The 24350-nt window shown below is 39.6% G+C and overlaps 1 protein-coding gene across 2 annotated transcripts in view; it reads right to left on the bottom strand.

The window, feature by feature from the left end:
* Positions 1 to 22359, bottom strand: part of FRY (FRY microtubule binding protein) — a 291284-nt gene extending 268925 nt beyond the window's left edge. For both annotated transcript variants that reach the window (XM_077810042.1, XM_077810035.1), the window contains exon 1: positions 22290 to 22359. In XM_077810042.1, coding sequence (XP_077666168.1) covers positions 22290 to 22359 — 70 coding nt within the window. The remainder of the gene's footprint in view (positions 1 to 22289) is intronic.
* Between the last annotated feature and the right edge of the window lie 1991 nt (positions 22360 to 24350).

Below are 24350 nucleotides of genomic sequence, written 5' to 3'. Positions count from 1 at the left end.
TATGTATAGTTGGAATTATTTTTTCCAATGTGAATTACTTTGCATTTATCAACATTGAATTTCATCTGCCATTTTGTTGCCCATCACCCAGTTTAGTGAGATCCCTTAGTAAGTCTTTGCAGTCAACTTTGAACTTAACTATCTTGAGTAATTTTGTATCTTCAAATTTTGCCACATCACTATTCATCCCCTTTTCCAGATCATCTATTAATATGTTGAAGAGCTGTGGTCTCTGTACAGATCCTTTGGGACCCAGCTATTTACTACTCTCTATTATAAAAAGTAACCATTTATTTTTACTCTTTGTTTCCTATCTTTTAAGCAGTTACTGATCCACGAGAGGACCTTCCCTCTTATCCCATGACTGCTTACTTTGCTTAAGAGCCTTTTGTGAGGGACCTTGTCAAAGGCTTTCTGAAAGTCCAAGTACACTGCATCGACAGGACCATGCTTGTCCACATGCTTGTTGACCCCCTCAAAGAATTCTTATGGATCAGTAAAGCATAATTTCCCTTTACAAAAACCATCTTGACTCTTCCCCAACATATCATGTTCATCTATGTGTCTGATAGTTCTGTTTTTTACCACAGTTTCAACCAGTTTGCCTGGTACGAAGTCAGGATTACCAGTCTATGACTGCGAGGATCACCCCAGAGTCTCTTTTTAAAGAAATCAACATTACATTAGCTACCACCAGTCATCTGGTACATAGGCTGATTTAAGCAATAAGTTAAATTTGTAAATCAAAGGGGATTATCTCCTCCCTAAATCAGTGACTCAAAACATCAACTCAGTGAGCTTCTCTGTTTTCACCAAAAAGAAAAGGAGTACTTGTGGCACCTTAGAGACTAACCAATTTACGAAAGCTTAGGCTCAAATAAATTGGTTAGTCTCTAAGGTGCCACAAGTACTCCTTTTCTTTTTGCGAATACAGACTAACACGGCTGTTACTCTGAAATCTGTTTTCACCAACCACTATATTCTAAGCAATCATTTTCTTCTCTTCTACATTTTCTGCACTATGTTCTGTAGGTCAAAGGCAGGGTAGTCTCCCCCAATATGGCCAATGAACAATGGTGTATGTCACAATTCCTGTTGCAGTGGTGTACTCAGTCTGGACAGCTCATAGCTGCTGCTTCTGTCAGCCTCTTCCCTGTTTCCCTTCAGGGAGTTGGTTCCAAGATTTTTCCCATCTGCTGGACCCTCTGCCAGTGGACTGGCTATTCCCTACGATCATATATCATCATTCCTCTTCTGATCCTGAGAATACAGCAAGACATCTTGTTGCACCCTTGTCCACCCCTCAGTGCTGAATATCTTTCTCTGTATAGCTCATCTAGCTGACTTTCTTCAATTGTTCATAATTCATTCTCCCCTGTTTGTCTTTTCACTATTTCTTTCCTAAAAAGACTACTGAGACTTTTCTCTGTGCTTTCCCCTTCTACGGTACTTGCTTTCACTACTGTTGGCATTTATGCAATTCACAGTAAAAGATCCACAAATGCTGCCAGACTATGTGTCAAAGTTCAGGGCAGTGGCTTATGTATTTCCCTCTCATGGTCAAGCAAGGGCACACACTTTAAGGCTTACAGCTCCCCAGCTGTCACCTCTCTTGGGCAAAGACCCTGTGTCTCTCTCTCTCTCCTTCCTGACCTGGATATTTCCAAGTTGCAGAGTTCCCTGCCTATACTGTGCATTCCCCAGCATTCACAGACTGCCTGAACAGGTCTGCTTTGCTTTCTCCCCAGAGGCTAGAAACAGCATATATACCTACAGTTATAAGTTACCACATAGCCCTTTCTAAGCAAGCACATTTATTTTAAGGCGAAAGCATTACAGAAAAAAACTATTAAAACATTTCTAAAAATACCTGCACACATGCTAATAAGCTTACCTGAAATCATCCCCCAACTCTAGCAAGGACTTTGGTAGAATTCAGTCCTTCAAACCCCACGAAGGGGTTTTTCTCCAGTCACAAGTTCATAACAGCTTTTGCTCAAAACAAGATCACCCATGAATCTTTCAGTCACTCCTTTGTACAGTTTAGGTACCACACCTCAGGACAAAGCTTCAAAAAACTGAGTTCTTGAATAACCAGGCAGGAGGACATTCACATACAACTCCCCCAAAAGATTTCCTGGGAAGTGAACCTAGCTTTTTCTCGTAAGTTTGCTCTTGTCTGGCACATAGTTTCAGATAGTCCTTTGAAACTCATAACACTTCCCAGCTTTTGCACAGGTCATCTCTTCCACCCCCCACCCCACCCCACTCTTATGAAATTTACATACAATTGCACAGTAATACATGAACTTTGCATTTTTATTACAATGTACTCCAAAGCTACTTAAACTTTATTCTTTCAAGGAGACTGCAGGAAACTGCTATATCTGTCACAGTGCATAAGGGACGAGTAAAAAAAATTACAGCTTGTAGTCTACATGTGTCAACCCATTATACTTCCAATGCCAGCCTGGCATTAGAGTGTAACTAGGTCTGTCCTAATCCTGGGTCCCCTGTCTATTTCAACAGTTTAAATTTTGTATGGTTCTGATTCCATTTAAGGTCTGAATTTTCTTTTTAATAAAGGATGGAGATTTCCTAATAGAGGGGGAGATTTTTATTGCTTGTTGTATGGATTCAATTCTCTCTCTTTCGTTTTCCAAGGACATTCAAATCCTATTAGTAAGAGGTCTCTATATTGGTATGGACTACCTATGTATTGCAATTATATTCCACTCCTAAAACATTCGTAAGTAATTTGTGAATCAGGAGAAAAAATGTGGGAAAGTCGATATCTGATTTTATAAGTGCTAGTAACTAGACATCTGCCTTTCATTTGTACAATCTAGTTCAACCAATATGAAGCTGAAACTCCAAAACAAATCTGTCGTTCAAGTGAGAAAAAATGTAAGGAAGATAATTAATGAAGCACATGACTACTTTCATTGATTTATTTTACTGAACTTCATATTCATTAATCATTAGCAAATGCTTGGGGTACAACCTTTTATATTTTCTTAACTGACACCTTCAAAGAAAATTTATGCAATTTTAAGTGGATTACATTTAAACCAGATTATTCTGAAAAACACAGAATGTGCTCTTTAGCACACACTAATATCCTGAGCACTTCACAAGAAATGCATAGAAGATGGATCCTTGACTGAATCAGTTTATGGTATTGGGCCCTGTATGTGAAACTGGACCCATGGTGGCAGACTTCTACCCTGTGCTCATGCAGAGACCCAGTAAAATCAATGATACTCTGCACAGCTGCAAGGGTCCACAGCTGTAGATCTGACTGCAGGATCACTCAGGGCCTAAAGACAACAAAGGATAAAACATACACCCAGAAGGGGGAGTTGTGAGAAAGTTCACAGTTTATGGAAATAGATTAAATAGTTCCTCTGCTTAGGCACATGTAGATGCTGGAGGTTCAAAATGTTATTCATTCATTTTTAATTGACATATAAACATGCTTATAGAATCACAGAAATGTAGAGCTGGATGGGACCTCAAGAGGTCATCTTGTCCATCCTCCATCAAGTATACCTAGACCATTCCTGAGAAGTGATGGTCTAATCTGTTCCTAAAAACCTCCAATAACGGGGGTTCCACAGCCTCCCAAGATAAGCTTTTACTAATATCTAAATGTCCCTTGCTGCAGATTTAGGGGACACAAAAAACAATTGACAATAACTCTCTTTATAACAACACTTAACATATTTGAAGACTGTTATTAGGTTCCCCCACCCCCATCTTTTTTTCTCAAGACTAAACATGCCCAGATTTTTTTAACCTTTCCTCATAGGTCTGGTTTTCTAAACCTTTTATCATTTTTGTTGCTTTCCTCCAGACTTTCTCCAGTTTGTCCACATCTTTCCTAAACTGGACACAATACTTCAACTGAAGCCTCACCAGTGCTGAATAGAGTGGGACAATTACCTCCAACGTTTTACATATGACATACTCCTTAAGACACCCCAGAATATAAGCCTTTTTTCACAGTTGACTCATATTTAATTTGAGATCTACTGTAACCCCACATCCTTTTCTGCAGTACTACATTCTAGACAGTTATTCCCCATTTTGTAGTTGTGCATTTGTTTTTTTCATCCTAAGTGTAGTAGTTTTCACTTTTCTTTACTGAAATCCATCTTGCTGATTTCAGACCAACTTTACATTTTATCAAGAGCCTTTTGTACTCTAATTTTGACCTCCAAAGTGCTTGCAAATCCTCCCTGGTTGGTGTCATCCAAAATTTTAATAAGCATACTCTCCACTGCACTATCCAACTCATTAATGAAAATGGCGAATAGTACCAGACGCACTACTGACCCCCTGAGGGACTCAACTAGATATGTCCCCAACTTTGACAGCGAACCATTGAGTACTCTCTGAGTATGGTTTTTCAATGAGTTGTGCACCTACCTTTCAGTAATTTCACATAGTTTGCCTATGAGAATGTCATGCAGGACTGTGTCAAAAGCCTCACCAAAATCAAGATAAATCACATCTACTGTTTCCTCTCTATCCACTAGGCCAACAACCAAAGCGGATACACATTTTAAAAAATCGAGATTTTTAAAATTTAAATTAAATACAGGTTTATTTTTATAAAAGAAACCTATTTATAAATAAAAATTGAAACAACAACAACCTATGTTAAGGCCTAAGCTAACTATTATATATTAAAATAATTTAAATTAATTTTAAAAATATTAAGCAGTACATGTTTGCTGTGAAGCCTTAAAGAAAGGCAAACCACTGAACTGGTGGAAGTCACAGGACAAGCACTTGGAACCAGGATTTGTTGACGTGCTAAACCAGTTTTTCACAACAGTAGACTCTCATGCAGGTACAGAGCAAATATTTTCTTTATTTCAGTTTATTCAACTAGTTCAGCTCAATGACTAGCTCACTCACAGTTGAGAAACCAACTGGGATTTGCCAAAGCAGGAAAGCTTGTTTTTTTCTCTCCCAATCTCTGAATAAAAACCAGGTGTGAGACGATGAGAGCTACCAGTTCTAAAATCTTCAGGGTCATGATGAAAAGCAACAATCAGTTCAGTTCACTAATTACTGATAATATTTCTTTTGTCTAATAATTCAGTTAGTTTTAAATTCAAAACTTTTTAATGTATTTGATAAACTTTTTAAATGTATCCAGCACATAGAGATTTACTTAACTAATTAAAAATTAAAATCCTATTTTTGTGAATTTTAATTTATATCCAAATACAGCTTGACACAAATCATAAGTAAAAAATTAATCATATAGTAAATAAAAATGCATCATTCAACATTTTATAACATAATAAAACTGTAAACATTAAGATTCTGAATAAATGTGGGTTAAGCTATGTATTTGCTTAAATAAATATATATCAATACAGTATATCCTCCTGGTTAGCAAAAAGAAGTACCAATTTTGTGTAAAAGCTATATTTACTTGGAAATCAACATGATTTTTGGTTACCAACCAATGAGAATCAACCTTTCCTTAGGAAAACAACTAAAAGGTACAAATGCAAAACAAGATTAAATTCATTTATTTAAATCAAGGCTTCTTGTTTGCTAATTTAAATCATGATTAAAATTGGTGATTTAAACTGCTTTGATTTAAATCAATGCACCCTGCCAATAACCTGGTGAAAGAGGAAATTCATTTGCTTTAGCATGATTTCTTCTTGACAAATCCACAGTGGGTATTGCTTATCACCCTATTTGCTTACAAACTGATTTTTTAAATAATTTGCCTCAGTATCTTTCCAGGTATCAAAATTAGGCTGACTATTCTATAATGCCTCTGGTGCCCTTCTCCAGATCTCTGGAACCTCACCCATCCTCCATGAGTTCTTGAAGATAATCGCTATCGGTTCCAAGATTGCGTCAGACTCATATTATTATTTTTTAAAAGGTAAAAAAATTCCAGACATAAGGCAGAAAGTCATACACACTTTAAAGTTCAACTATACATTGCTTGCATTCTCATTAAGTTTCTAAACATGAAGATATTTTTCACTAAATGTATTTATAGTGCTACAGCGGAGAGAATGAAGCGCCTTAGTAATTTTGTGCTAAGTAGCCCGCACTATACTGTGTTTTCATCAAGGGGGGCAGTGTAAGTTTCTAACAAAGGAAAAAATATTGTGCCCTCTCACAGAGAGCTGTAACTAGAAGTTGAAGTAATGGCCTAACATGACCTAACATGAAAGGAGTAAGCATACAAAGAAATCCGCAACTGATCCTTCCTGAAAATGTTTTTATAAACTGTAAGGTTTTGTCTGGCTCATACTACAAATCAAAGATGGTATGTTCAATTTTGAACCCATTATTTTGGGAAAACAACAAAATGTTTTCTCCCTGAAATACTGTAACTTAATAGCTGTAGTTTGATTACACACAATGGGTGAGATTTTTAAAAAGCATTCAACATCAGCCTAACTCTGCTCCCACTGAAGTCAATTCTTAAATTCCCATTGACTGCAATGGAAGCAGATTTAGGTCAGTGATGGGCGCTTCTGAAAATCCAACCACTATCTATTTATATTAAGGCCTATATTGTCCATTTAGATTTCAGGAGGATGACAGGAAGTTGTGGACATTTGTTGGAGAGTTTACGGAAAGTTATAGTGATAATTTGAATCCATTGTGCATATTAAATTTAATATCATGCAATTTCATGCTGTTTTAATCAACAGCATGAGTCAGATACAGAACCTAAAAGCTTAGTCTCACTTCCCATGTTTTTGTTGATTTATGTCAACCTTAATGATAATTAAAGATAGTTTTCGGTATTTAATTAGTAGCATATAATCTCTTAATATACAGTTTCAGGCTTCTAGCAAAACATTCTAAATGTTGCTTCTATAAAATCATGTAGAAACCCGCATTCAACACAAAATATATCAACTTAAAATGCCTTTATTGACTCACATATTGTAAAAATGTAACATTGATAATAACAATTATTGCCCTAAGGGCCTTGTCAAATTGTGCATTCAGACTTTAAAAAGCATGATTTTGTAAGTCTGACAGGCTTTGAGACATTTACAAATAATGTTAAAGGAAAGTTCAGGACATGGACTAGCTATGTAGCAAGATCGAAGAGCTCCAAAGCACGTGAACAACTTTATGCAAACTACATCACATAGGAAAGAAGAATCAACTGCTCCCCTCTTAGGGCATAATTCCACAAAATATTTGATTTAAATCAATTGGAGTTGAAGGTGCTCACCACCTTGTAGGATGAGACCCTTTTTGGTAACAAGAAAGTAACTTGTACATTTTTCTAATTATGGATCTCTAGGTGAGCTGGAAATAAAGGTATTAAAATTAGTGTTTACATTACATTTATTTATTTAGCTTTTAAATTAAAAGTTCTATTTATATCATGATTATGTGACATCTTAACACATCTCCAACATACCAGTGGTGAGGTGCTTCCACACTACTTCCTATATGAATACCATTCACCCTAAAACAAGAAAAAGTCCCTTACTTGTAATTCTTCTACATTAAGAGTATACAGTTCACATTACAGCTCTATGGATTTTGTGCTTTTGGCAAATTACAAGTTGGAATTTGCATAGATCTGCTTGGAGCTCTAAAATCACAGGATGCAGAGATGAATAAAAGATATATTGGGTCATCTAGTCCATCTTCCTTCCAGTACAGGACTGTTCCCTAGAACAGTTTTTAATGCATTCACCAGTTCAAGTTTTAAATGTTCCAAAAAACAGGGCTTCAATCATTCCACCTGAGAGACAATTCCACAGTCTAATAGATCTCCATGTCAAGAAACTTTTTCTTATATTCAGCCTAATTCTTCCCTCACAGAATGTTCTTAGTCTTTGTCCAGATTTCTAACTTCTGCATCCCTTCCTCTACCCCATCTTCACTGATGTTCACTTCTCCCAATTGGAGAATTATCTGCAAATATCATCAATGTCTTTCACTTTCTTCCAAATCACTAAAGATCCCGATGAAGATAAAGTCTAACATCCATCCCTGTAGTACCCCACTATTCTACCCATACTAATTTGATAAATTACCATCAATAACTATACTTTATGTACAATCCCTGGTGTGAGTTTTCAATATAGTACTCATACAATTAATTATGGAAATATTGTAAAATACTCAAATTCTTGTGAAATACTCAAATGCTTTACTAAAATCCAAACATACACTCTGCTTTCTTCATCTGCTAATTTTAGAATTCTGTCAAAAAAAGCAATCCAGTTTGCTTGGCCTATCCCAACTTATGAGATCCCTGTGGCAGGGACTAGCCCTGTGTTATTAGCCTGTACAATGCCTAGTTCACTGGGGCCCTGATGTGTCTGTTATGCAGTACCAGTAGAAATAATAATTAATAGAAAAATAATAATCTGGTAAATTCCTTCTTTATGAATGCATGCTATTCCTTGTGGTCCCATTAACTCCGAGGGCCCAGGCTTTCAGAATTGCATATTGACAATCATGGTAATATTATGCACAACCGATCAATTTGATGCCTACCTAGCAGGCCAACAGCCCACACAATTACCTTAGTAGCACATGCAAATTATGTGTAGGTCTTCCCAGAAGACAGATTTTAATACTCTCCATCATGTCACCTAAGAACAGTAACAGTAGGTTGTCACCCTCCATGTGAACAGTTCTAGATAGGGATGAGACATGCACTTTGCCAGGGGGCAGGGCCAGATTTAGGGGCAGGTGACCCAGGCGACTGAGGTGCCAGGCTTGGGGGGCACCGGGCTTGAGGTGCTGTTTTAACACCACCTCTTGTTAAGTTGTTAACAAGAAAAGGGAAAATTAAATGTCTGAAGTAAAATGTAATAAAAAATAAGGTATTCAAAAGTTTAACAAAGGCAGGGAGCAGGCAAAGACGCTCCTTGCCTGGGGCATCACTTGGTCTAGGGCCAGCCCTGCCAATGGGCTTCAGCAGAGGAATGGTGAGACTGAAATCTTCCATTTCAGGTTCTGGAGGAGAATGTGCTCTAGTGGGCATAAACCCCTTTGCCTGTTCCCCCAAAGCTTGAGTCTTTCTGCTCTGTCCCCTACAAGAAGTCCCTGTCCCAGTTCTGTCTCTTCCCCATCTCTTGCTCCCCAATCCAGTCCTGTTCTCCTTCCCTGATTGATTCTGCTCTCCACTCTACAGGCTTTTAATTCCAGTTCTAGTCTCTTTACTGAGCAAAATCCTAGTCTAACCCCTCCAGCCTCTCCAATGCAGCTCATCTTCCCCCAACTCCCAATCTCCTTGCCCAGCCATTGCTAGTTATCACCTCTACCTCATCTCCATGTCCCCAGTCTCCTTGCCCAGCCAGCCTCAGTTCTCCTCTTCCTGGCTCCTCATCCAACCTTTGTCTCCTTCCCCCATCCCTGCTGGTTCCCAGTCTCAGACTCTCTCCCCCAGCTCCTCATCCGATCTTAGGCAGCCATCCCCCATTTCCTTCCTCCTAGCTCCTATTCTCCTTGTCCAGACAGTCCTGGTTTCCCCCTCCTCCTCCATGATTCTCAGTCCCCATCTCCTTACACAGCCAGTCCCCATTGTCCCACTTCACTCCTTGGCTCCTCGCTACTTCTCCATCTGACTCTGTATCCCAGTCTCTGCTGCCCACCCAGTTTTGCCATCCCAATCAATTCCCTGCACCCTCCCTAGGTCTGGCTCTAGTCCCCTCTGCATTGAAATCAGCCAGTTTCCTCCTCCATGCTGCCTGGGTCCAGCCAGGTGGGGGCTCTAACAGCACAGAAGAGAGCCTCCCTGCTTTCAGTTCCAGTGCCTGGTCCTGGCCCAGTCCATAGCTCCCCAGAGTTGCAATTGCAGGGAAAGTCCTGCTCAGGCCCAAGCTGCAACATACCCAGTGTAGGTGGGAACTTCAGGGAATTTAACTGCGAAGGACTAGAAAGTCTTTACTGAGCAAGTGCGAATTTTTCAAAGGATAAGAAGCGAAAAAGCCATCCTCTGCCAAATTTCAAGTCCATGATGCAAAGCATGGGAGCACTAGAGCTTCTCAAAGAAATGGTCACCAGAATTTTTTAAGATGGGCGAAACAACACATTTCTTCCTAGCCTTGTTCTCAGAAACAGCTGAACTATTTTGGCTGAAAATTAAAACAAAAACAAAAAACAAACTGAGGCCGACAGCCAGCATGGAAAATTTCAACCCCAAAATTTTAGTTTGTCAAAATGAAAAGCCACTGAAAGCAGGATCTTAAAATTATATATATATGTGTATATACATTAATGAAATTCTTATGCTTCATCTTCTGTTCCATAACACCTCTACCTTCTGTCTCAATTGAACATATTAAAGGTTCGTCAGGAACAAACAGACTTAGCTTTAATTCACCCAAACCCTAACAACTCTTGTACTTCAAATGTGAGACTGACAGACCTTATGATCCGAAAGTTACTGTTCCTGATCAACAATTCATCTAGGTAGAAATATGTACATTGCTATGCCGAATGGCCTTTCAGTATGACCCAGGCCCTTCATTTTTAATTTTTACCAAAAATGTCCTGCGTTTTATAGACGCTATTATTACTTTTTTACCGATTTTCACCTGAATTTTGTACCACTCAGGTACAGAAAATACATATTACATTACGAAAATCCAATAGATGTGTTTATGTTAATAATAAATTAGTCCAAATGTAATGGTGAGGTTGTCTGTTAAGCTAAGGCAGTGTCGTGGAAGACACACACACACACACGAACGTGCATATGTGTACGTCGATGCTTAAGCCCTAAAGTGCCAAACTTTAGAGAGACACCTGTCAGGGGTGGTTAGATAACGCTTAGTCCTGCCATGAGTGCAGGGGACTGGCCTAGATGACTTCTCGAGGTCCCTTCCCATCCTACAATTCTATGAACTTCCCTGACCTGGCTCCCAGCTCTGGAAGGAGAAAGAGTGGCTCAGTACCCTGTCCGGCGCAGGTAACCAAGCCACCATCTCTCCTTCTGGAGAGGGCACAGAAGCAGAAGAAGTGGAGGAGGAAGCTTGAGGAAATGGCGCCATTGCATCCGCTACCTCTTCCATTTCTGGGTCCATTTTTCTCTATTTGTTGCTTTCTTCTGTCCTCTCTTCTCCCAATATCAACCCAGAAAACTGGGAAGTTAATTTTTTGCCTCAATTTACACCTGTTTTTTTATTTTTGTAACAAACACAGATAAATTCATGGGAAATTTCAGAGAAATAAGGTGGGTGAAGTAATATCACGGAGGTCCAATAAAAGATATTACCTCACCCTCATTATCTCTCTAATATCCTGGGACCAACATGCCACAACAACACTGCATACAACAAAACAAAAAACAAAAATAAAAGGCCCTGGACATGATTAATAAAACAAAAATCAAAATAAAATGATCTCTACCTCTAAGGCCAAGACAGGAATAGAATGTGGTGGGATTATTTGTTATAAGTATATGCATTCAAAGAACAAGAATTATAATTAAATATTTTCTCTTCTCCAAAGGTATCAGTTATAACACATTTTCACACTATGGAAAGTAAAATGCTCCAGGGATATCTTCGGGAAAATTGCTAACTAATACCAATTAACCATCTTGTTATAAATAATAACCAGTAGAAGCATGATCCATAAAGCGTCAGTTGGCTACAGTCAATATGGAGGAAAGATGGTTCCTGTGGCTAAGGCATAAAACAGGCTTCTATTCCCATCTCAGCCACAGACTTCTTGTGTGACCCCATGTACATCACTAACTTCTCTGTCCTAGTTTGCCCATCTATAATAACAATCCTATGAAGATAACACTTCCTTCTTTTGTAAGCATGTTATGATGCTTAGTGAAGAAATGTCTGGAAAGCATTCAGTCAGAAAACACTTGAGAAGAATTATTTTACTGGCTATAGGTGAACCAGAACAAGAACTTGGCACCATTTTTAAATATAAAGATATCTCTGGATACAACCTCCAGAGATACAACAAAACATATGAGCGGGATCCTAAAAAACCAGAACCTAGAAGACAGGAAAGTTGAGCTACTTCCAACCCAGAAAGAAATTCTGCAGGACAGACAGACCAAGCCTGGAGCTGTGTTCTGATTCTGAAGAAAAGCAATAGTGCCTTATGAACATATGTAGAGAACCTTACATGTCTACTTTGCAAGTTTCTTAAACATGGTTCTATTCAATCAAGGGAATTAGTTTCAAAAGAAAAAAAATCTGGATGGACATTCTTACAGGTTTAATTTGTTCCACATAAAAGTTTAGGCTCTTTTTTATATCAAGCTCGTGGATAAAGCACTATGTTTGGATGGATGGCTATGAGATAATGAGAAAAATATTAGTAGAATGATGACTTAATTGAAGTGAAACTCCCAGAATACAGTATTTTTGGCAGGAATCTATGATATGTCAAGTTCCTCTTATGTACTTATTTATTGAATGCACAATAATCCAACAAAGCATCAAAGTCTCACTGCAAGGCAACTTTACTAATTTATAATAATAAATAATAATAATAAAATTACAAGTAAATTACATTAGCAATTCCACAATCATAAATTTTAATGAAGCAGTATCATATTCTCCTTTGTTGGCAAGTAAGTAGAAATCAGGACTGTTTTGTGGGATTAAGTCTCAAGTCACAACTCAACAACTCTCCAGTACAGAAGACAGGACTTTGCCCCTTGACTGTAAATTAGGATTTATTTTAAGATGAGCCTCCTAGACTAGGGATCAAATACTTTTTTGCATGGGCTTCTTATCGGCATCCACAGAGATCAATGGAGTGTCTAGTGAGTCCTGTGATGTACCTGCAAAATCTACACAATGGATTTCAGGAAAGTCTTCACACTAGCCTCCTGCAGTACAGTCCAAAATCTGTCTCCTGGGAAGACAGAGATGTGACCTTGCTGGCAAAGACACTGCAGCATCACCCCAGAATATGTCAAAAGGCCTGGAGCAGACAACAATGAACCCCTTAGCAGTCCCTCTGACACCAAATGCATCAACATCACTGACCTTTGGGCACAAGCATAAGTAGTGCTCGCACACGCTGTTTATTCATGGAGTTCTAAGCAGCCCCAGTGCCAGGACATCTATGTAGTCATTGTTAAGTGGGTGAGAGCAGTCATGCAGCCAATATTGGTCCAGTCATGCTGTCATAACCCATCGGCTTTACCTTTCAGCAAGTGAACCAGAAGGTCTGGTGTCAACAGAAGACCCTAGTAGTTCTGGCGTTTAAGGCATATATACATTTAAAGCATATAAGGAAAAGAAAGATGACCCACCAACAGTGCACGCCTCAACACAAGCTTTGAGGAAGGCTCCAATGCTTCAACTCTTAAGTGAAGAGCCATGAGGGTACCGCATCATGACTTTGACTGCAACACGATGTCACTTCATCTTGGCACAATGAGGATTGCTCCATGGATGTCATTGCATCACCTTTGGGCCCGTTAGGCTAGACCTGCATTGATCCACAATTATTCAATGCTGGGATTTTTAATCCTCCCTGGGTACTACCCTATACTCAGCTTATCTTGAGGGCTCCTTCCTTTAATGATGGACTTGCACCTGGAAACACAGGGAAGCTGAGTAATGACATAAAAAACCCATCCAGGGCTCTGACACCTTGAGGTTAGAGCACATCACATACCATGTTATGATCCTCCTCAAAGCAGTACAAGTACTAGCCATTTCTGCACTTAACACTGTTGTGCTGTTTCTCCACATATGCACTTACAAAACAACCCACATGGGACAAAAAAGACAACCCCCTCCTCCTCCCCTCCGAAACGGTAAAATAAGAACCCCCAACCAGTAGTGAAAGTTATTTTAAAAACAGATAGGACACAGTGTGCCACTGATGCTTAGTACATCAAAGCCACCCTAACCAATGCTGGTCTTCAAAATAACTTTACATTACATTTCTTTTTCCTTTTTTAAAAATACAGCACTCTAGTGCAGTGTGATTCCCCTCAGGGCATACTCTCACTGGAGCAAGCCTCCTCAGCTCCAGTGCTTCCTGGATCTGGCCTCAGAGAGCATTCAGAACCCCTTTTGACACCATGAGTTGCCCACAGTAAGTGCCCCTGGATGGGACACCTAGACAAGCCTTACCCGACCCCCAAAGCAGCCCTGCACCCCACATCCACAGTCAGCAGTGACTCTCAACCAGCTTGGAAAATAGAAGTGGTTATTAGTTGTCGGGAACACAGCATAGAACAGATCTTGTTGCAGAGAAATAAGGAACATTCACCAAAGTCCATCTTGGAGGGGGGAAATCCAGAGCCTAGAGCTCTGTCCCCGTGTCCCAAAGCAGGAGACTGACCAGCTCTCAGCTGCCCAGCCTTGGTCACAACCTGCTGTCCCGCCTCCTTCCTTTGTCTCTTTTCCAAGCAAACAGGTCACCTGACCTGTACCTCGCACTTTGTTTTCTAGTACCTCCAGCTGATTCTTGAAGAGGATGGACCCTAGACATCAACTTCCAGGATACAGAGTGTCAGCCATTGTCTGTGCCCAGGTAGCCAGACATCAGTCACACCTGCCCTCTTGGGGTCTCTGCAATGACCACACACCCTTGTCCCACCACCTAGATACTTGAGTAACACATAGGGGAAACTGAGGCATGCACACAGTATTCAGACAAAACACTAAGAACTTTCCCACTTTGTCACATATACATAGACCTTTCACTTCTACATATCACAAAATGTAGCACCAAAAATAATTAAAATTCAACTTTGAACAAGTAAGGCCTCGGTCTGAATTTAAATTAAATGCATGTATAGAGATAAGGCTCCAACATTCAAAGGCAGAGAATTCCAAAGTCTTATTGCCTTGAAAGCAAGTATCATTATTCCTAAAGATGTGACCTTTATGATGAAACAACTGTGCTTGCTGAAGCAATTCTATGAAAAGGAGCAGAAGGAAAGTCAGGATATGCTTCTACGGGCACAAAGCTCTAAAGATTTAGAGCAGGTTGCACAGCGGAGCCAAGAGGCCAGTGAAGAAGCTTGGCAACATGTGACCTCCAGAAGAAGAAGGGGGAATGTCCGGGTTCCAGCAACGCGGACACAGGTAACTAACCGCTTTCATGTTCTCTCCACAGGTACCATTGCGGAGAGTGGACCAGATGATACGTCTGGGGGGAGAAAGCAGAATGAGACTCCACTGGTTGGAAGGCATGAGATGCGCTGTCCTGAGGTTGGGGGTTCCACGACCACCACTCCCAAGAGAAGGAGGCGGTTGGTGGTGATCGGGGACTCTCTCCTCCGGGGGACTGAGTCATCTATCTGCCGCCCTGACCGGGAAAACCGAGAAGTCTGCTGCTTGCCAGGGGCTAAGATCCGCGATGTGACGGAGAGACTGCCGAGACTCATCAAGCCCTCGGATCGCTACCCCTTCCTGCTTCTCCACGTGGGCACCAATGATACTGCCAAGAATGACCTTGAGCGGATCACTGCGGACTACGTGGCTCTGGGAAGAAGGATAAAGGAGTTTGAGGCACAAGTGGTGTTCTCGTCCATCCTCCCCGTGGAAGGAAAAGGCCTGGGTAGGGACTGTCGAATCGTGGAAGTCAATGAATGGCTACGCAGGTGGTGTCGGAGAGAAGACTTTGGATTCTTTGACCATGGGATGGTGTTCCATGAAGGAGGAGTGCTGGGCAGAGATGGGCTCCACCTTACGAAGAGAGGGAAGAGCATCTTTGCAAGCAGGCTGGTTAACCTAGTGAGGAGGGCTTTAAACTAGGTTCACCGGGGGAAGGAGACCAAAGCCCTGAGGTAAGTGGGAAAGCGGGATACCGGGAGGAAGCACAGGCAGGAACGTCTGTGAGGGGAGGGCTCCTGCCTCATACTGAGAATGAGGGGTGATCAGCAGGTTATCTCAAGTGCTTATATACAAATGCACAAAGCCTTGGAAACAAGCAGGGAGAACTGGAGGTCCTGGTGATGTCAAGGAATTATGACGTGATTGGAATAACAGAGACTTGGTGGGATAACTCACATGACTGGAGTACTATCATGGATGGTTATAAACTGTTCAGGAAGGACAGGCAGGGCTGAAAAGGTGGGGGAGTAGCACTGTATGTAAGGGAGCAGTATGACTGCTCAGAGCTCCGGTACGAAACTGCAGAAAAACCTGAGTGTCTCTGGATTAAGTTTAGAAGTGTGAGCAACAAGAGTGATGTAGTGGTGGGAGTCTGCTATAGACCACCGGACCAGGGGGATGAGGCGGATGAGGCTTTCTTCCAGCAACTCACAGAAGCTACTAGATCGCACGCCCTGGTTCTCATGGGTGACTTTAATTTTCCTGATATCTGCTGGGAGAGCAATACAGCGGTGCATAGACAATCCAGGAAGTTTTTGGAACACGTAGGGGACAATTTCCTGGTGCAAGTGCTAGAGGAGCCAACTGGGGGGGAGCTTTTCTTGACCTGCTGCTCACAAACCGGGAAGAATTAGTGGGGGAAGCAAAAGTGGATGGGAATCTGGGAGTCAGTGACCATGAGTTGGTTGAGTTCAGGATCCTGACACAGGGAAGAAAGGTAAGCAGCAGGATATGGACCCTGGACTTCAGGAAAGCAGTCTTCGACTCCCTCAGGGAATGGATGGGTAGGATCCCCTGGGGGACTAACATGAAGGGGAAAGGAGTCCAGGAGAGCTGGCTGTATTTCAAGGAATCCCTGTTGAGGGTACAGGGACAAACCATCCCGATGTGGCGAAAGAATAGTAAATATGGCAGGCGACCAGTTTGGCTTAACGGTGAAATCCTAGCGGATCTTAAACATAAAAAAGAAGTTTACAAGAAGTGGAAGGTTGGACATATGACCAGGGAAGAGTATAAAAATATTGCTCGGGCATGTAAGAATGAAATCAGGAGGGCCAAATCGCACCTGGAGCTGCAGCTAGCAAGAGATGTCAAGAGTAACAAGAAGGGTTTCTTCAGGTATGTTGGCAACAAGAAGAAAGCCAAGGAAAGTGTGGGCCCCTTATTGAATGAGGGAGGCAACCTAGTGACAGAGGATGTGGAAAAAGCTAATGTACTCAATGCTTTTTTTGCCTCTGTCTTCACTAACAAGGTCAGTTTCCAGACTGCTGCGCTGGGCATCACAAAATGGGGAGTAGATGGCCAGCCCTCTGTGGAGAAAGAGGTGGTTAGGGACTATTTAGAAAAGCTGGATGTGCACAAGTCCATGGGGCCGGACAAGTTGCATCCGAGAGTGCTAAAGGAATTGGCGGCTGTGATTGCAGAGCCATTGGCCATTATCTTTGAAAACTCGTGGCGAACAGGGGAAGTCCAAGATGACTGGAAAAAGGCTAATGTAGTGCCAATCTTTAAAAAAGGGAAGAAGGAGGATCCTGGGAACTATAGGCCAGTCAGCCTCACCTCAGACCCTGGAAAAATCATGGAGCAGGTCCTCAAAGAATCAATCCTGAAGCACTTACATGAGAGGAAAGTGATCAGGAACAGTCAGTATGGATTCACCAAGGGAAGGTCATGCCTGGCTTATCTAATCGCCTTCTATGATGAGATTACTGGTTCTGTGGATGAAGGGAAAGCAGTGGATGTATTGTTTCTTGACTTTAGCAAAGCTTTTGACACGGTCTCCCACAGTATTCTTGTCAGCAAGTTAAACAAGTATGGGCTGGATGAATGCACTATAAGGTGGGTAGAAAGTTGGCTAGATTGTCGGGCTCAACAGGTAGTGATCAATGGCTCCATGTCTAGTTGGCAGCCGGTGTCAAGTGGAGTGGCCCAGGGGTCGGTCCTGGGGCCGGTTTTGTTCAATATCTTCATAAATGTTCTGGAGGATGGTGTGGATTGCACTCTCAGTAAATTTGCGGATGATACTAAACTAGGAGGAGTGGTAGATACGCTGGAGGGCAGGGATAGGATACAGAGGGACCTAGACAAATTGGAGGATTGGGCCAAAAGAAATCTGATGAGGTTCAATAAGGATAAGTGCAGGGTCCTGCACTTAGGACGGAAGAACCCAATGCACTGCTACAGATTAGGGACCGAATGGCTAGGCAGCAGTTCTGCAGAAAACGACCTAGGGGTGACAGTGGACGAGAAGCTGGATATGAGTCAGCAGTGTGCACTTGTTGCCAAGAAGGCCAATGGCATTTTGGGATGTATAAGTAGGGGCATAGCGAGCAGATCGAGGGACGTGATCGTCCCCCTCTATTCGACATTGGTGAGGCCTCATCTGGAGTACTGTGTCCAGTTTTGGGCCCCAAACTACAAGAAGGATGTGGATAAATTGGAGAGAGTCCAGCGAAGGGCAACAAAAATGATTAGGGGTCTGGAACACATGACTTATGAGGAGAGGCTGAGGGGAACTGGGATTGTTTAGTCTGCAGAAGAGAAGAATGAGGGGGGATTTGATAGCTGCTTTCAACTACCTGAGAGGTGGTTCCAGACAGGATGGTTCTAGACTATTCTCAGTGGTAGAAGAGGACAGGACAAGGAGTAATGGTCTCAAGTTGCAGTGGGGGAGGTTTAGGTTGGATATTAGGAAAAACGTTTTTACTAGGAGGGTGGTGAAATACTGGAATGCGTTACCTAGGGAGGTGGTAGAATCTCTTTCCTTAGAAGTTTTTAAGGTCAGGCTTGACAAAGCCCTGGCTGGGATGATTTAATTGGGGATTGGTCCTGCTTTGAGCAGGGGGTTGGACTAGATGACCTCCTGAGGTCCCTTCCAACCCTGATATTCTATGATTCTATGAACCAAAATGTTAGCTATGCAAAATGTGTCCCATCTATCATTTTATAATTCATAAAAGCCATCTTAAAATCTATATTTAGGAAAATGAAATCACTGCAAAACAATCTGTAGCAGCTCACATAATATTTGAATTGTAGCGAGAGGAAGGAAGCCATCTACCTGCATCATTCTGAATCTCCTACAGAGTAGGAAAGGAAGAAAACACTGAACTGCTAGTCTAATATAGAAAGTACAAAAATATGATTTTGTGTTTGGATATTTAATAGTGTACACTTCCTGTAGACTATAAAAAGATCCCTTATCTACAGATTTTTTTTATTCTGAAAAGATGAGAAGTTAAGCATAAATCCAAATGTAACAACCATTTACAAAGCAAATATTCTACTGACAGACCAGCCTAAAATACTGAACCTTCTTGTTACATATATTCTTTGCATTAATTTAAATAATTTCTTTAAAAATACAGGGTTTGGGACACGACCACAAAATAAATCTACAAACGATATTCTGATGCCCTTGCTCACATTTAGTATTTTAGTTGAGGAGTAGTCCCACTTATTTCAGTGCATACTCTTGGAGTAAGGTACTATTCAACATGAGTAAGGGTATGAGTATCTGGGCCTTGGTATTTTATTAACATAATTTCTAAAATAATAATATGTACTGCTTTTATGATCTACGGCTGTTCCTATATGTGAAAAGTGGCAAATGGAAGCACTGTCAATCTGGCAAGTTATAGGAATATTTGCCGGCTTTGTTTGAAATTCAGTCTTTCATTAACATATTTAGGGCAAAATTCTGCCTTTGATCCTTACAGCCACATATGGGGGAATGCAAAGGAGCCATACCACTGAATGCACTTTTTTGCTGCTCCAAAAAGCAGCCGTGTTTACCCATCTACAACATGCTATTGCCAAGCTGAGCCTAAATATTATGAGTGCATAAAAACACCTAAAATAAATATTAGCTGGTTCCCTCACCTGACCATGGTGAGCCAGTGAGCATGACAGATGGGCCCCTCAGCAAGCACTCTGAAATGCCAGGTAGAAATCCTACCTTGTCGCTTCATGAAACTGTAAAGTAGTATTGCATTTCAGAAGACCTTAGATAGCAAAGTTGGACACTAACACCATACCATGCAACAGAATGGGTAATTGTGCACTAAACAGTCCATTAAGAAAAAGTTCATGCTCTGTATAAACCTTAATACGCTTCAGCAGGAATGACTGGTTTCGTTAGACTAATAAACCTTAAGAAAGACAACCAATATCTATGGTTGCTGTTTCTATTAAATGCCAGTTTACGGAAACTTTTATTAATAGGACCTTTACTACCACTACCATTTTGGTAAATTACAAAGCAGAGCCTTTATGTTTTTTTTCTTTTAAAATAGTATTTTCAGAAGTATTTCTTTTGGGCAAACATATTAGCATAACTAACAGCTTGATTCTGTGCTCACCTATGCAGACACACATCACCTCTTATTTTGAAAAACACATTCCTGTGCATGAATATGGAACCTTAGCAGTAAGTTTTCAAGCAATGGGGTGTTCCACCCACCACATAACAGAGTTTAATAGAGCCCCAAATCTTTTGAACTCCACAAAATTCTCTGATCAAATAGTTTATTGTTCAACCACAGAAAATATGTACAATTTCATAAACAGTCTTTCAGACTGCAGGTAGATAGTCCGACAACAACTTTAAATAAAATTGGATTAACTGACTGGATTTCCTCAATCTTTAATCCAAGTACAGTAGAGAACACCACATTTATCTGTGAAGGAATGGCAGAAAGAGTGATACTTCATATATCAATTTCATTTTTCTAAAACAGAGAAAAATGCAGAATTTCATTTAAGGACTTCTAATTTCAGTTTAGGAATGCATTAGTTATTTCAAAATATTTTCCTAGGAAAAAAATCTGTGGTATCAGCAATTTAGAAATTAAAAAAAATTATATCCGTCTTCATAATATTGTAACAGTGTTATGTTCTTACCTCTTATGATTAAAAAATGTAAGGGCTAGTATCACCTGGCCTTTATTATTAATATAATTAAAAAAAGAAACAGGATCCATTTATGACAATTTCCCTACCCTCAAAATGATTTATTTTTCTTTATTTTCGTAACACTGACTGTAATTAGTTATGACACCCATTGTTACAACACATACTTTTGTTTCCTTTAAACAATTAATAGTTCAAAAGCAAAATAATACTAAATTCATCATCTAAGTCTTATGTCATAGATTCTAAACGTAATGAATGTGTGCAAAATGGTTTAGGATTATAGCAAATCAAGAAATACTGTTTAGGTAACAGTATTATTCCCTAGTGGTTTCACACTTGTGGGAGAAAAACTGATTCAGACAAGCCCGATGGTTGAAATTGACCTGGAAAAAACATGGTTTCTATGGTTATCATTTAGAAGTGGATATCCTAGTGCAACACATATTTAGGGTTTTTTTACATTTCTTAACTGGTTATCAGATGTATGTCAGTCCCTAACAAAGTCTGCAGAGGTATAATTTTATATACTATAGTATCTAACACACCATTTTATTCAGGAGCTATTTAATTATAGATATTGGGATGATGGTTACGTATGCAGTAATGAATCCAAATTGGATTTTTCCAGAGAGACTGTATTCTATATTTTTTAAACTGTTAATGTATTGAGTATGCCACTACTAACAGTAGCTAATGTGAAAAGAGAATACAACATATATATATTTTTTTAAATAAAAATTAAATCTGTATCAGAAGTAAGAATCTAGAGGCCTAATTCTAATGTGACTATATTTACAACCATTGCCTCTACTTTGAGATCTTATACATCATAATACATTATTATATTACAATGCATTCCTGAAAACTAAGACTGATTGATATACACAGTGATAAATTATTAGCATTATGAATAGAGAAATAATTAAAGAAGACTATAATCTCATTTGTTTACATTGTATAAAGCTTCAAGTTTGGATTAGATATACACCCTGATACATTTTTGATACTAATGTTTCAAACGAATCTGAATTTAAAGCATAAAGGAAGGTGGTGGGGGGAGAAACAAACCTGTAAGTACCTAATTGATTTTTTTTCTGGCTTTTACAATATTACAGTGATGACTTGCAGATCTGGAACATAAGCAGTCCATTTTTTGTTCACATGATACAAGGCTAAAACAAATACAAAATACTTCAGAACAATGCCACACCCCACTGATTAAATAGCACTTAAAATATTTAGATAAAGCCTGAACAAATCAAACAAACATCTAGGCAGGAAATTCTGTTTTAATGCACTACCACTGTGCTATTTCAGAGAGCCTGAAAGCAGCCTAACTTGAGAATTCAATCAAGCAAAACCTAGTATAATCTCATTGCCATATTTGCAGTTAATGAAAGCTATTTAAATCTGTGACATTTTTGTTTTTATAGAAGATGGAATCAAAAATTATTTGTTTCACTAATAACACAAACATACAGTAAATTTAAGATTTTATTATTTAGGTTATCCTTACTATTTACCAATCAATGTACAATATTAAAATATTACTCTTCTGCTACTCACTATTGCTCCAGGATTTCAGTAAATATTTGATACTGATTTCAAAGAAGCCTGAATCCTGCTGGCTAGCCATGTCTGCTGCATACAAAGAGGCTTCTATAATTCTGAGCAGTTGAAGTGGCAGGTACTAGTATGTAGATGTAACTGTCACCAGTTAGTGATGTAAACGAGGGGTCAGAAGAGGAAATGAAGTCTCTGCAGATCAACTTCTTCCGTGGTAGGTAAGCCCACATTTAATACAACAATAACAACAACAACACACCATGAAATGCTTGTCCTCTGCTCCTCCTTCAGGGCTGGTACTTAGCTTTATTTGCTGTATTTTTTTTCACCCTGCAGACATTCAGTAGGAGCTTTCATGTACTCCATTCCACAATGAATCAGATTTTTGCACCTTTTCCATAGGCTCCGTTTAATACATATACTGTACCAAAGCAGCTGTTGTACAAACAGTTAGAATGTCTCCTTGAAGGGTTTTTGAGCTGGCCTTTAATAGCGTGCAATCTGCCTGTCTGAAGGCTTTTTCCATTAGAGACTGATAGACTGATCGTATGCACCTCCTCCGGCAAGCAAACAGAGTATCAACTTGAAGCCCTACTGAGAATGTCTCTTCTGCAGCTTAAGGAATTTCACAGGTTTTGTTATTCTTTTCTTTTTTAGAAAAACCTCTAATGGTCTGGTCAGCTGCTTCCCTTCAGTCTGTTTCCAAGAACAACACACTGTATTAGACACAACTGCATCATGCTGCGGTAAAGCAAAGCTGCACCCTTCTATCTGATTGCAGTGACGTTTTAAAAAAGCCCATCAGTCAGCCCAGTTGCAGAAGGGAAGCACTTGCAGAGCATCAACAACCAGACATTTAAATGGCTGTTTGTTCTCGTCTTTCGCAGCTAAAGAAGAATCTCAGTTTGATGTCATTTTTGTCTTGAGTTAGACTTTTATAAGATAAGAGACAGCAAGCTGAATTAATATTGGAAAATAAAACAGGAGCTAGTTGCTTATTTCACCCTCTGCATATTCTATACTAAATTTGATTACTAGCTACAATTTACCTATTTCTTAAAATTTTCTAATAATCACAATACATCAGTATGCACAATTTGCTAATAATGAAGTATCAGTTTTCCAGTGGCTTTTTGCTTCCTGAGTTCTTGGTATCATATTTCCTGATTTCAGTTTGCGTAGTTTTACATTATTTCTTCTCTCACCTAGTGGAATAAATAGTGTACTGTCCTATAATGTTTAAACAGACATATAGCATCTCTGTAGTGGATTCATTCAACAACACTGTGAACTGTTGGATTTTCAGAAACTTGGTTCAAGTGTACAGAAAATTTTATCTTCAGATTTAAATTCCTATTGCTATGCATTTTATCAGATTGTTTTCTCCTGAAAAATGCATAATTACACTGAAATGTTTCATAAAATACATAGAGTATTGGGGGAAAAGCCAATAAAAATCATCATTCTAGAACTATACTTTTTTTTTCTTCAAATGTAAAAATACACACAGAAAAAGACCTTTTTACTTTGTGCCTACTGGTCTCAGAAGAAAATACAAAGATGAACTATAGCGACAATTCAAGGCATTGTTGAGCTTTCTCAGTCAAGACAGGAATGTTTACAAACTCGTCAGCCTGATAAAAACCCCAACCACCCGAGAAACAACTATTCCACTACTTTATTACAGTCCTTTATTTTACTGTATTCAACCTTTTGTTAAAATCAGATTTACTATATACTGTTAGTTGATATTTATTCTTTTATCAATGATGCTTCAAATAGCATGATCCACTCAATTAACAATCACATCAGAGTTCAACTTCTGATTTACTTATTTAAAAGAAAAATATATCAAGTATAGCCAGTTAAAATCATACTGAATCTTATTATTAAAGCAACTTAAAATATGAAACACCAGATTTGAAGATGTATTTAAATGTATTTTGATCCTATTTAAATGTTTTTCAATATAAATTTCACTCTAATATTAGAACAACTAGAGATAACAGCACATTTTTGGCAACATCTCCGAAACATTCCTGAAACAGCTGCAACTAGCTG

This window comes from Eretmochelys imbricata, chromosome 1, assembly GCF_965152235.1.
Source record: "Eretmochelys imbricata isolate rEreImb1 chromosome 1, rEreImb1.hap1, whole genome shotgun sequence".
In the NCBI taxonomy this organism is placed as follows: domain Eukaryota; kingdom Metazoa; phylum Chordata; order Testudines; family Cheloniidae; genus Eretmochelys; species Eretmochelys imbricata.
Note: the sequence above shows the minus strand (reverse complement) of the source record. Positions and strands in the feature narration are given on the sequence as shown.